This window comes from Nanorana parkeri, unplaced genomic scaffold (assembly GCF_000935625.1).
Source record: "Nanorana parkeri isolate BGI_ZX_2015 unplaced genomic scaffold, ASM93562v1 scaffold1795, whole genome shotgun sequence".
NCBI lineage: Eukaryota > Metazoa > Chordata > Amphibia > Anura > Dicroglossidae > Nanorana > Nanorana parkeri.
This window is the reverse complement of record NW_017308063.1, coordinates 250,609-265,145: the sequence shown is the minus strand read 5'-3', so window position 1 is coordinate 265,145 and position 14,537 is coordinate 250,609. Positions and strand designations below refer to the sequence as shown.

Here is a 14,537-nt window from a genome sequence, read left to right as displayed (position 1 = left end):
GCTAACAATCCCATCATCCCACTGGGTCTCATGCCTGTGGCTGTCAGAGTCTTGCAGTGGGACTTGTAGTTCTACAACAGCTGTAATGTCAAGGTTGCCTACCACTGGAGTAGGGCTTGGGACCCAACAAGATAGTATAATCATACAGGGTATAGTGAGAAAGGAGTAAAGGAATCAAAAGAAGGCTTTCCAGCCAAATCTTTTTATTTTTGGGATATGTGTGAGAATGAGGCATGTGAATACATTCTGTTCTCAGTAAAGCCTTGTATTCACATGCCAGAATGTATTCACATGCCTCATTCTTACACATATCCCAAAAATAAAAATATTATCCTGCCCCTGCTTTTAGAAGGATGTCTTCTGTCTGGAAGGATATATTTGTAAACATCAAACAAAAAAGGTTATAATGCTTTAATAATACTGTAAATACTAAGTGCTTCTACATTTGAAAAAAGTTGTTGAAGGATATTGTTTATAAGTAATTTTGTCGTACAGAATTGTACAATTAAATAGTAATATTATAGGATCTTGATTGTGCTACCAATAAAACTAACATAAAAAGTTAATTTGTTCATTCATATTTGTCTTACTTTTGTTTCATTCTAAGGCCTCAATGTTTGCGCGCTAGAAGACAGAAAACATTTTTACAATCAAAGACCTCTTCTGTAATCTGAAAGTCGGTACACTTTGTAAACTCCTCAATCTCACATCCGCTCTCAGTCACTGCCTCTCGCACAATATTCTCATCTAGGGACAGAAGTTTAAACTTTGCCTCGCCGACCAAGTAGTATGAGGCCCCCAAGTAATCTACGATAACTAGATAACCCCCGGATCTGATCAGGGATACAGTATTCTTTAGGGCGTTCTTAAAATCTTCAGCATTATTGCAAACACAGATGAGACACCCGGCAACAATCACACAGTCCGCCAGGGGAAGGGAATTTGGCTGCAGCGGGTTGGCTTTGGTGACATCACACTTCATGAGTGAGACTTTTCTCCTGATCTTCTCTGCCTTCTCCTCCTCAGTGGACCTAGAATTGGGAATATTAGAATCACTTCGGATATCATAATAATGTAACACATTAAGAGCTTTTTTAGCCAATATGGATTATTGGTGTAACACTATAGGATTCATATTCCCTGTGCTCTATACTGTAATTTGGTTGTAGCTAGGGATGTGATTGATTATGACATTTTTAGCAGTAGGCTGAACTCCATGTATACAGCTCAAATACATATATTGGAGCCATTTTACTAGCGTAACACCCTGTTAAGCAGGATTCTTATTTAAATGTAGTTGTCAGATTGTATCCAGTCTGATACTGATGCTCATTTGGTTTCCCCTAAGCAATCTGTTATTGTTTGCGTCTGCCTGCTGCTGGGTGTATCCTTACCACAGAGCAGCCAATAACAGAGTGTTATGAATATCTATGTCTCTCTGGCCTATTAATAGGAGGTTCATGGCCAGTGGTGCATGCTGGGAGAGGACATAAATATTCAGGTTGGACCATGTGAGATTAGCTTTCTCCCCTGGGCCCTGCCTGAGGGGAGGCTGCTACCGACTTTCCAATCTGGCTATGCCTGAAGCCTAACAGGCCAAGCCCGGTGCTCACACTGAGGCATGAGTTGGTTGTAGCTAGGGATGTGATTGATTATGCCATCATTAGCAGTAGGCTGAACTTCAAGTATACAGCTAAATATACAGCTAAAATAAATATATTGGAGCTAATTTCCCAGCTAGAGGATTCATTTCTGTCCATCCGATCTTGAGATTTACACAGGCCTGCAGGACTGTACACCCAGTTGGATGTCCTGACGTTTCTCTACTGCAGTAGTTATAAAGTCAATATCTAAAGTATATCAAGTATATATCAAGTATATTTAAAGTCAACATTTTTATGTTAGATTTGAATAGAGGATTAGAACACCTGTCAGGTTTTATTGCCATCTATGTTCCAGTCAGGGAATTTCACACTCTCCGTTGGTCCTGTTAACTAATGTCACTGGGAGTGAAATTGAATGAAAATCCCCAAATTTGAGTTGCCACCAGAACAGAAATAGAGGTGATTTTGCCATGGAGACAATGGTTCCAATGACAAGGTCTACCAGGGAGAATCCCTCAGTGGAGAGATTTCCTCTGACTTCATATTGTGGCTAGGGAACAAAAAGTGAAGGCAAACCCAGAATTGCTGTTTTCCACCATTACCTTTCCTTTATACTGGCCTTTTAGAATAGCAAACAAGAAAATTAAAAGATAAGATGAAGGTTTTAGGGCAGAATAAAACTTTTGTAGTTAAATAGTATATTTTCATAGATATCTGTACATCAGACAAAAAGAGGAAAAAGGGGACAACTGAAGAGGAAAGAGGCACAGAGGGATGTGGTTCCTTAGAGGAAATATGGGACAGTTCTCAGGTATGCAACCTGGCCAGTCATGCTCTGTTTGAGAAAAAGGATGGAAGGTGTTAAACCACATGCTCCATTTCTGACCTTAAGCTGAGTTGTACAATGAACCCTGGCAGGTCCTGGGGCCACAAGGATAGTTCAGATGTGTCACAGTCCATTGGAAACCACTACATATCTATACTGTAGCTAGTTTTAGCTCTTGCCAGGATCAGCTTATGTTGCCAAGGTTAAATAACTTTGTTATTATGGCAGTAAAAGCCTGTTTATGGGTATGATCAACATTCTTCACCAATACTTGTGTGGTAACAAATGTACCCATGTAACCCAGCTGCTACAAATGTTACCAATGGGGGAGTCTCATCCATGTGAATATATGGCAGGTGTCCTCACTATAAACATGTAAACATCTAAAATGGGAAAATATGTGACTATGGTACCACAAATGAGTTGCTCCCAGACAATTTGCTGAAAAATATTATTGAAAAATTCACATATAACAAAATATGTAAAAAAAGCAAAACATAAAAAGTAAATCTTACCTCACCCCAAACAAGTGAAAATCAGGACAATGTTGTTCATATACCCCTAAAGACCACTACCTCACCTGCTAAAGTATGTGGTCATTATTTGATAACATTGTATGTAATTTATCAGATGAGGTGACAAAATGTATGTAGGCAAGACAGAGAGGGAGCTGTAGGTCAGGAAAACACTTGATAGACAATGTAGGGAGAAGTGATAAAAGCCCCTTTGGGGAACATTTTAAAGTCTTTTAATAATATGAATTTAGCAAAGTGGCAAGAGCGAGAAACTCTTTTGGGGTGCCATACTCCTGTGGTCCCATCCGTATCCATATTACTTTTTGTATTTGTATAAAAGGAAGTGTTGGGAAACTAGATTTGTATGCACTGTTAAAATTAAATCCCACTCTACTCCATCTATAATATTTAATGCTATTCAAAGGCTAGATATGAAAATAATAAATACAGTGTACTTTAATAGATGTATAGTACATACCTGTGGTTTTCAATGTCACAGACATACTTCAGAACCGGGGACCAATCAAAGGCCTCCCTATCACATTTTAGCCATTTCTCTATTTCCTGCAGGTTTCCTTGTACATAATCTGTGAGGTAAATCTGCTTGAAGTTTTCACAGGCAGAAATAATATGATATATGCAGGGACCAGCACCAATCTCTATAAGACTATTGCCTTCCACACGACCTAATACAAAAAAAAATCAAATATGATAAGACTTTTAAAAAGCATATAAACACCAACACGTCTCACTTTTAGATTTACTTGGAGTAGAGTACTGAAATTGTGCTGACATAGCTTAGTGAATAAAGAAAACCTGTATTTCTTTCAATTATCCAATCATGCAAAAAAAAAAAAGAGTGATTTTCTTAAAAACAATTCCCTTGCATGTGATTGGGTATTGGTTATTCAAAGTGAACATGCCTCACCTTAATTACTAAAAGTGAACATTCTCTAATCTTTTCATAAATGATCCCCATGGGTCATCTGTAAGATCAGACCCTGGCACAGAGTAGTAGTTTAATCCTTTTATAAGGTAAGAAAAAGTTAAATCAATAAACTGGACATTTTGAATTGAAATTATGCACTAAAAAGGAACTCCATGAATTGTCAAAATTCTGCTTGTCTTGGTCTAGAGGCTAAAATAAAGAAGATATACTGGATTGGTCTGCTAAGCTTCTCCTCCCCCAGGCTCCAGCAGTTTAAGGACCTTTGATGTCATCATGTCTAATGCAAGTGCATTACACGTGAGGATGCCAACGACGTACCACAGCCGGAGTGGAGGGGGAGAGAAGTGAGTCCTGCCACAGGACCGAGGATCAGGGGAGTTTATCTTCTGTATTCCGACCCATAGAGAAAAATTAGCAGTCAACCCTTGTAGTCTGGTAGTAGCCCCACTGCAAGAATTAGATTTTGCAATTCCTTTATTTTCCACCCAAACACGAAGAGACCTCGGGGAACTACACTTGCATCAACAAGATTACGTACCTGATGAAAATATGTTTTTTAGAAATGTGAGCATGAAAATTGACTCTTTATCGGTTTCAGGATCTACTCTGTAGAACATATCAAGGTATTTTCTTCCGTCAAAATCTTTGTCATATACATGAACTTCTGATGCTGACAAAACTTCCATGTTGTACATCAAACACCTGTATGTAAAAAAGTGAGAATGAGTCAAAATGTACAGTCGATGGTACCCCATGATTGTTGTTTGTAAGTCAGTTTTTGTTAAGCAATACCTTCCAGCGCCAAGAAATAGGCACTAGAAGTGTTGAGCTTGGGGGTATCAATGCCTCAAAAAGTTTTTTTTAAAGTTCCCTGCTCGCCCAGATGCTTAATCTTCAAGTTGAAATTCAGGGCGATATAGAAACACAATTTATTGCAGTTAAGTTTGCATTATATATGATAAAATGTATTTTAAAATGCAACCACTCTATTGATATCAGCCTCTTGTGATCCTATGTACAGTAGAATACAAACTGGAAGATGGAAGGTGAATACTCTGTGTCAATCAGGCCAAGTGTCTACACAAGGTATGGCAAGGAGCATGATGACAAGGGGAAAGTAGGCAGTGACCTGATGAGATTCATGCTGCTCCTTTACTGCCAATGACAGGTGGGGTGAAGAGGTGACCGAGCTCTATTGACTAAGTTCAGTAGAGAAAATTCAAGACAGGGAACTGGATGGTGTAAATCGTAGCACTGGCATACCAAAATGACAAACAGCGGTGTAGCTGTTTGTCTGCAGTTCAGCTTCACCCTAACCCTTATGCAAATTGTAACATTTAAGCCTAGCCTGAACTCTAACACGAGCCCATACTTTTTGGAGAAACCATCCAGAGTGTTCTTTTCTGTTCTTTTCGATTCTAGGATCTGCTGTAAAAGATTTATTGTAAAAGTTCAGCGAATTGAAGTTACTCTACTAGGGGGTCTGTACCACTTTGGGTGGCATTCCACATCACCCTGACAGGAGTAGTAAATTAGTAAACTAAATGTGAGATTGTAGTCCATCATGAGAATGATCTTGTAGTGGTGACTATTTACAAAACACACAGGGACAATGGGGAACAAAAGTAGCCACCCTCCAGAAGGAAGGACAGTGTCAGCACCAATTCAGAGATGATTTGGGGATCTACAGCCGAGTGATACACAAATAATTTACATTTTTGTTAATAGGGTACTGGAATGCATTTTTAAGATTCAACTCCTGAGTTTAGTGTCACTTTAAAGTGGAAAGGTTTTCAAGCTAATTTAATTGCTGATTACATCTCTTACAATGGATGCTGCTCTTTGATGGATAAACATTTTAGTTTCCTGCAGAATTAGGGGTCCCATGATCTCTGGCACTGATATCCTGATCTAGCGCTTGTTCACATCATGTCCAGACCAGATCTGGATGTCTTTCTGCAAACAGTGCGGTGCGTTCTTAATGCGTTTTTGATGTGATCTGGTGGGTGTTTTTGCCTGAACGGGTTTTCAGGTGCATTCCAGTGCATTTGCATACATTTTGGTGCATTCCAGACCATAAAAAACAGCGGATGCAGTATTTTCTTTTCCCTGCACCAGACACCACTGGTGTGAACAAAGCCCAGAAATACCAGAGGAATGCATATCCCAATGCATGTATGCATTGTAAGCACGGACAAAAAACGCTCTGGTCTGGATCTGATCCTGACATGGTGTGAACAAGCCCTCAGCATGGCTCCTTTCCCTTGCAGGGTCCTATGGAGCAGCACATGTGTGTGCTAGTAAGCTGTGTGTCTCCACAAGCACACAGGCACAGCAAAGCAAGACGTTCCCCTCCTCACCACTCCTCTTTCCTCCCTTCTCCAAGCTAGTAGATGGACAGCTGCTGGAGACTGCTCATCCCATGTGAACATGTACTGGACAGGAAGTTCAGGGAAGCCGAGCTGAGAGCCGAGCTGAGAGAGTTGGAGCCAGCTGTTCAGAAACATGATGACTATAAGTGCTTGGGCAAAAATTGAAAGAAATACTTTGCTGTGCAATGTATATTTGGTTGATCTGGATTTACTGCTGAAAACAAGTTTGAGAGTTTAATACTACTCTACTTCACGTTTTTTGCTTCTACGGTGTTCTGCTCCATTTCGAAATAACCTGTTTTACCATATAGAATGCAAAAATGTTTTCCGTATTGCTTTGGGTGTGTGCATTATACACATACAATATGTTAATCATGCAACACCTGCATTATGCAATAGTACATCCGTCCCTAACACTGCCCATATTCATGTTACAGTTTAATAATAAGCTCCCCCAGGGTGCAGCAATGTTGAATCACAGTGATTAGAGAAAGTCATCACACATTTGTCTCTGCAGCTCTTTGTAAAGAGGTCAGAGATTTCAAGAAAAACTTTTGAACGGGCTGATTTTTTTACTGCTAAATTCCTGGGTGTGACTGCCAAAATCTAAGAGGTCAGAGATGTTAAGAAAAAGAGTTGAATGGGCGTATTTTGTATTGCTAAATCCCTGGGGGTGACAGTCGTAATCTAGAAAATACAAGTCATTTCTGCCGTGTGTCTCAGCCTACTATGCAGCGTTGTAATCTCACCTAACAAGTTACAGCCAACTGTGCCAGTTCTGTAACTTATGCGTATTACATTCAAGGACAGATACATCATGTGCCTCTGGATGTAGTTTTTTTTTCTTCTTCTTCTTTTGATTTAATGAAAAGAAGTATAAAGAATACAAGGACTGTTGTAAAAATTACAGAGGTGCAAATATTATAATCACCATCATTTGCCCGGTTGTTTAAATAAGAACTCCAGAATTTTTTTAAATGAACCCTTGCAGTGGGGGTACCCCGGCACTGCAAGTGTTAAGTGCTCGTTTTGGTCCAGGGGGAAAAATAAAGAAGATATATTCACCCTATCCCCTGTCCTGCAGCAGTGACCGCTCGCCTCTCTCCACCTTGGCGTCTTCATGTCGTCTAATGGACCTGTATGAGCATGATGATATCAAGGGTCTTTAGACCGCAGGAGCCTAGAGGAGAACAGTCTATGTGGACTGGTCTAGCAGCGGGATCGAGGATAGGGTGAGTATTTCTTCTTTATTTTTACACCATAGACAAAAGGGGCACTTGGGTAGCCCCACTGCAAGGGTTAATTTCTAAAAATCTTGGAATTCCTCTTTAAATACATTCAAATCTAATCTGAGAAGTTATAATGTTTGCAATCCCATAAACATAGTGTACCCACCCAATGCATTAAAAGGTATGTTTAGTAATAGCTACGTGAAGTCTACAATCAAGCTGCAAGTATGTGTGTGCAGATATGTAACAATTGGAGCTTCTGCTACTAAAACATGAATTGTTTTAATTGCTAATGAGTAAAAATCCTTGTGCTAACTCAGTAAAAGACAGCAAGGCATTAGGTAAGGCCACAATAAGTCCTGGATCATGTGGCTTTTACTTAAAGAATTAAAAGGGATTGCAAAATGAATGGTGGGAGCAATCTAGTCAAACAAGCAGAGGCAAAAGTTTTGTTTTGCAGCAAAGATTCCACGCCAAAATAACTCATAGAATTGTAGACAGGAATAATGCTAACTCAAACATTTAGCTCGGTCTTATGTAATGTGATCTTTAAAAGAAATGCCTCTAATAATAAATTTTATCTCTTAAATCTGCAAAAAAAAAGTCATAACCTGTCACTACTGATGCGCTAGTTAACACGTAATAAAACAGAATGTTGCAGAACTGTAAACAACATAACAAGTACAATTTTTGGGTTAGGGGTGGACCGATGCATTGAAGATGCTGCTAGGTTTCCATAAAAGTGGTTACCTCAATTTGGTGCTCAGCTGAAGATGTCCTTCTTGTGAATTAATCTGAATTTCTCGGCACAGTTTTCAGGGAAACTCGATGCTGATCTCCTCCCTCATTACAGTAGTGTAATGAGAAACTGTGCCTGTTTGGTGTAGATGCAATTAACCCCTTCCCTGCTGGTAAATGTGATTACCATTCCACACATCATTTACATTACCAACAACATTTTTCAGATGAAAACAGTATAATGTAGATTTTTTTGTTCAAGGTGCATCACAGAAAACGACGAACAATGTAAAGGGAAACCGCACCTAGCTTTGAAGGGCAAACATACAAATGTTATCAAGCCATTGCCAATAATTATATGGTTGTAGAAGTTACAAAGTTTTAGAAATGGGGGTAATGATACCACTGCAGATGTAGTGTCCTTTTTTCTCTCTGTCAGAAGTATCAGTCAATTTTACACATCTTCACATTGTCATTTGAAAGAGAAGAAAAGCAGGTAGGGTGTGTTGGAGCTTGTAATTCTAGCCCAGTGTTAATACTCGCTATATATTATTAAAGGTAGGAGGAGGTAGTGTTTACTGTCCTTCACTGAAGATTTCATATTTAGTTATTTTATAGTGAGTTAAAGTGGATGTTAAATGGGGGAAGATTTGTCTATGTCAGCCTTTCTTAACCAGGATGCCTCAGGAGTGCCATGAATTTTTTGCCCAGCGTCATACCTTTCCATGGTGTAGGCAGACCGCTAGCACCATGAAAATTAATGATGCTAATCCAGGGTGGGAGATCCAATCAGATAAGGATGGAAGTTCGCCTCTGTCTAGGCCTGTTCCAACTCCCCCTCTTCCAAACTGCTGCAGATCTTGATGTGATGGTAGGACGTGATGTGAAGGGGGACTGACGCCTCTGATGGGAAGGGGGCTTGTGATATGAAGGGAAAACTTTGATGTGAGAGGGGGAGGCTCTTATGTAAAGAGGGAACCCCACTTTTTTTTGCATGGGTTTCCTTCTTGGAAGGAAAAAACAAACACCAGTGGGTTCTTTCTATCCAGAAAACCTGTTTTTTTTTTGCCATAAATATGCAAAACACAGTTATATCAAATATAACTCAGTAGTGTTCAAATCTGGTCCAGTCATTTTACTAAAAACGGGTCCTGCAGAACCCATGTGGCTCATGCAAAAACAAGGGTACAATAGGGGTTCATCATTTGACTCATATATTCAATATTTGATCACATAACATGGTTGTTTTGTCAATTTCTCCCAGATAAATAGGGTAGAAACTGACAGTCACATTAAAATAATTGCATGTTAAGTGATAGCAACAGATTACTAGTATTTTACAAACTGGTGGCATGTAAGCAATATAACAAAGTTTTTTCTTTACTTGATTAACGGATAGACATATACCCACTAACAGTTCAAAGACACAAAATACACCTTTATTAAACCGTGGCTGTCACCCACTTCCATGACAACTAGCTTCTTTCTTGACCTTATGGTACCACTAATGGCTGATGCACCGAAATTATTTAGTTGTATTGAGGTACATTTGTGGGATGCACAGGTGGATTCATAAACTTGTGGTTTGCGGCAAGGGGAAGAAGTGACTGACTCAATTGCAAATTGCGTTATTGAGGTCTGTTAACAAGATGCATTTTTTCCAGCAGGAGAAAGGAAGGAACATAAAATATTTAGTTTACCATATTTATTTATTTATTTTTGGCCCTGAGCATAAAATATTAACTGATATATAACATGTCCACATGAGATGGATCAGCCAACTTCTTTTACCCCTTGTACTCCAGTAGTAAGATTTTTGTGCTTTTGTGCAGCCTTCCCACCGGCCATAGCCACTACACGGGGTGTTCACTTTCCATGTTGTATTTTTCACATAATTTTTTTGGAGAATGTAACAGGAAGAATAGAACTGTAAAGCAAGGGAAACAGAACCTGAAAACAAGAACAGCGCCTTCTCATGGTGTAATAGCGTCTGTTTATTAATTCAAATAGAAAGGTAACGTAATTTATACTCACAAAAGTCAGTCATGCATACAACAAGAATACATATGACACAAAACCGGCTGGACTTCAGAGCATCATAGGAAGCAGGGGATAATTTCGGGTTAACACATTTCAATGGTTAAACCATCTTCATCAGAAGCAAAAACATATCTAACAGATCAAAGGCAAAAACGCTATTTCTAAATGTATGTGTATATCTTATACACGCCCACACATTGATATTTGAAAGCCTGCCCCTTCCTGGGAAAACTTCGTGGCTGCTGGTTTACACTTTCAGTACACCTAAGTGTACTCTAGGTTAGTGCTTTGAGAGAAACGGCTGCAGTATGTTCAAAGTTGCCCCAGAAGAGATGCTGCCGGGGCCCCCGCTGGTGTCCTCTCTATTCACCGAAACGTCCGCCGAAGTCTCTGTTCCGCACGAATGTGGAAGTGGTGGGTAACTAGCACTGATCTTGTTTTCTTTTTTACACATATTTATCATCCTAAATAACTAAAAGGGATTGAAAGAAGGAGATTTACAGATGTTTGACTTTAGTCCACGCAGCCATACAAAGAGCTAGTGGACGGGAGAATTCTGCACACCAGTAGGAACTTTTTCCGACTTAGTCAATCACCTAGTACAATGGAGCAGAGGAAATTAGACCAACTACCAACTTACGTGAAGTTGCTACAAAAATGTAGTGTTGCTAGCACTGTAATCAGGCTGGTTTATTTGTATTCTGGCATCATCTGGTTAATTCTAGGTGTTATGCTATTGATTGCACCTACCTGTCAGTGGGGTGACAGGTAGGTGTAGACCCCTGCTACAGAGTGGGGCAGCCAATAGGGGAACATTAGGAGTGTCTATGCCTCACAAGCCAATCACTAGGAGTTTTGAAGGCCAGTGGTGCATGCTAGGGGAGTGCATATTGTGGTGGAAAAGTTGGTTAAGCTAAAGAATCAATTTTAATATTTGAGACTCCATCTTGTTTTACATAAGTCCAAGGTCTGTGGAGATCAATGGTTTTTATCTTTGCAGAAGTCTGCAAAGATATATTTGTGCAGACCCTGTAAAGAGATATCTTAGTCTGTGTTTTACAGGTTTTTTCAAGGATTTTTTCATTCTTGGCAAACACCCTTGTGGGGGTAGCTGATAAGATAAATATTGCCTATCTTTCAAAGCTGTTACAGACTAACTAACAAGGAATAGATGCTAATGGTATGGTTTTAGAGAGTTAACCATTTAAAAGTTGTGATAAATAGTGAAATATTATTGGATGATTTGTATTTCTGTGTCGGCCCAGTGTGTGAAGGCACTGGGAGGTATCTCATGAATTATGCTAATGTGCCTGTGTTTAAAAGTTTTGTAATTCCTCTTTTTGGTAGTAGTACGCTGGCTATCGTACTGCCTGTTATGGAAATTCACTTGGTTCAACGCACAAATCCATGTCGCATTAAGCTGCGCCAAACACAAAGAATTTCCCCCGTTGTACTACGCTCCTTTATGCAAGGACTGGAAGTATCTCCCTTCAGAGTCATGTAGAGTCAGGAGAGATGTTGCTTGTTCGTTAATCCCATGCTAAGAGACCTGAACATGTTTATTGTTTCTACCTGCCCAACAGGAAGTGATGTCAGACAGGAAGGGGTGTCCCAAACAGCGAGACAGGAAGTGATGGCAAACCAACAGATGATTTCAACAACCAGCAAACCAGGAAGTGGGACAGACAGGAAGTGAACAGGAGCAATCTATGACCACCGGAGTGACTTTATCCAGCGTTGCTCAGTGATCAATGCCACATAACGTTACTAGGATTCTCATGCGCGCTCATTCACAGGGATAACGTTATATTATCTCAAGCGTGTTGATCAGGCACACCACAGAGAACAAACGCACGTTCCTTTCATATACTGTGTTCCAAACAAATGTATCCACGCAAGCCAATAAATCCATGCATTGCACGGGGGGCCCCAGCCAGCGTCCATACATTCGCCAAGAAGACACTGCCCCACCTTGCATAAGAAATCTCCTCCAATGGATTAATCCCCCAGTGTCTATTTACCTAGACACTGAGAGACTAATGACAAAACATTACAATACACTAAAACCACATCCTAGTAAAATTTCCACAACATGCCCAACATATGTTGAATAAACCTAATTATGTCAAGGACACAAATCTCTGTTCCTGGTTTTGCACAAGGTCTGGTACTCCTGCCAGGACAATATATACTCAGTGATTGCCATGTGCTCAGGGCAGTCCGCCCCACGCTTGGCCTGGAGGGAGGCATGTACAAGGTTGGGGAAGCTGACTAGGCCTCAAGCCTGGAGGAGGCCACAAGTGGACCCAGGTGGGATCTGGAACTATCTGGAGCCCTATGGCTGTTGGAGGTGCCTGGAGATAGCATGGACCCAGTGGTGTATTTTAGTTTTGTGCTGCCCTAGGCAAGACTAAACATAGGCACCCCCCATCTAAATTTTCCCCGCCCCTTCCTGTTGAAGACATTTTGCTTAACCTGTCAGTCACTAAATACAGCACGCACGCTGTATCCAGCTTCTGACAGGTTGCGAGCAAGCACGCTGTATCCCGCTTCTGACAGGTTGCGCTATTAGTGTAACGGGGAAGACCGCTGAAAATTTGGCTTGTCCTGTCAGAAGCTGGATACAGCGAGTGCCTGTTTAAATAGTAACAGACGTGTGCTGGGGTCACTGTGTTGTCACTGAATTTAATAAAATAGAAATTATGGGGACACAACCAGCCTGTCATTACTAGGGGTGATATAGGGTCACTTTGTTGCCACTGCATATAATACAATAGATTGGTTGCTGGTGTGAGGGAGGCAAGGGCACACAGACAGGGGGTTCACACACAGAACAGCTGACAGTCATCAAAAAAAATCTAGTAAGTGGGTGTGTCTTTCCACCTCGGCACAGCTGACACTGTTGTCGGTGAAGTGTTTCAGGAAAGGAACCGGCTCGGGCCTCACATGGGCTGCAGCTATGCTGAAGACCGAGCAAATACTCCATCTGAAAACCCAGCGGGGCCTGACCCTGCAAGCCATGAGGGAGCATTACCTGCGGGAGGATCTGAGCTGCAGGAGCCTGCTGTGTGCAACCTGTGGCTGGGGAGAGAGGTCTTCTTGCATGTCCATCCACCTCTTGCAGGCTCTTAACATGTAAGCTGTGCCCGAGACTCTACAGACTCCGCCCACTCCCGCCTTAAACTCCGAGCATGGGATCCGTGCTAAGCAACAAACGAAGCAGAGATCACAAAGCCCTGACTATAGAAGACCCCAACCCCAGCTACGACTGTGCCCTGTGCCTGGAGCTCCTGAGGGGGCTGATGAGGACACAATGTGGACATGTTAATTGCAGGTGAGGTGCTGATGGGTGCGGTGCCACCCAAGGCAAATGTCTAGATTGCCTTGCGTAGATACGCCCCTGCATGGACATCAGGAACAAGTCCGGTGTCTCTCCCAGGGAAGATTTCATGCTCATTCCATTTAGCTACTATTCTACTGTACAGCGTTAGTTTGTGTTATACTGAAGTATTCTCTGCACTGTGGAAGCCTGAAGGGATTGGTGAGTATGGAGTCAGTATTTTTGCCATTGATGTCCTGAAGCCCTATACCCTCTTTCCCAGTTTTGCTGTCTGTTAATAAAGCATTGAAAAGGTCCTCAAAGTGACTTGCACCCAATTTGTTATCGCACCCCTTTACTGACCAGTGATCTACCCCCGAGAGTGAAATGTCAGCACTCCTTACCCTTTAGGGGTCGACCTCAGGCTTGTGGGTGTCAGGGGGATGCTACAATATGTAGGGCTGATGGCCTGTCTGCTCCCTGTCCAGACCTGTAATACAGCACCTTCCAGTCCCAATTTTCCTTCTCGTTGTATGATGCCATGTGACTGAATGCAGAGAAATACGAAGGAACATGATGCTAAAAGACTTCAATTGTCAGTCCCTGTGATCGCAATTATTTTGCTATATTCCACATAAGCTGGGTATACACTGTTAGATTATTTTAGTTTTGTCCAAAAATATAACAGATTTCTCTATCCATGCTAAACAGCGTCGATGTAGCTCCTTCTGCGACTATTTTATTTTGGCCACGTCTGAACTGACTGAATGCAGGCGCTGTTGGGCCGTCAATTTTCAACCCAGCTCCTTTTGTTTTAAGCTGAAAGATGTCTGGTGGGAGACGGCAGATAGAACAATCCAGTGAACGAATTGCAGACGAGAAATTTACTGCAGAGAAGTATTTTTTTCAGAGGCGTACTTTCCTTTTTAGAGCCTAACAACTTTT

The 14,537-nt window shown here is 41.2% G+C and overlaps 1 protein-coding gene across 1 annotated transcript; it reads right to left on the bottom strand.

Annotated features, from left to right (window-relative positions):
• Positions 1-610: 610 nt before the first annotated feature.
• Positions 611-13,378, bottom strand: LOC108799725 (nicotinamide N-methyltransferase-like). The gene is made up of 4 exons (XM_018571623.1): positions 13,308-13,378; positions 4,433-4,596; positions 3,424-3,631; positions 611-1,031 (listed from the first exon to the last, which is right to left on the bottom strand). Exons 1-4 carry the CDS (start codon positions 13,376-13,378, stop codon positions 611-613), a joined length of 864 nt encoding a protein of 287 aa, XP_018427125.1.
• Positions 13,379-14,537: the final 1,159 nt, after the last annotated feature.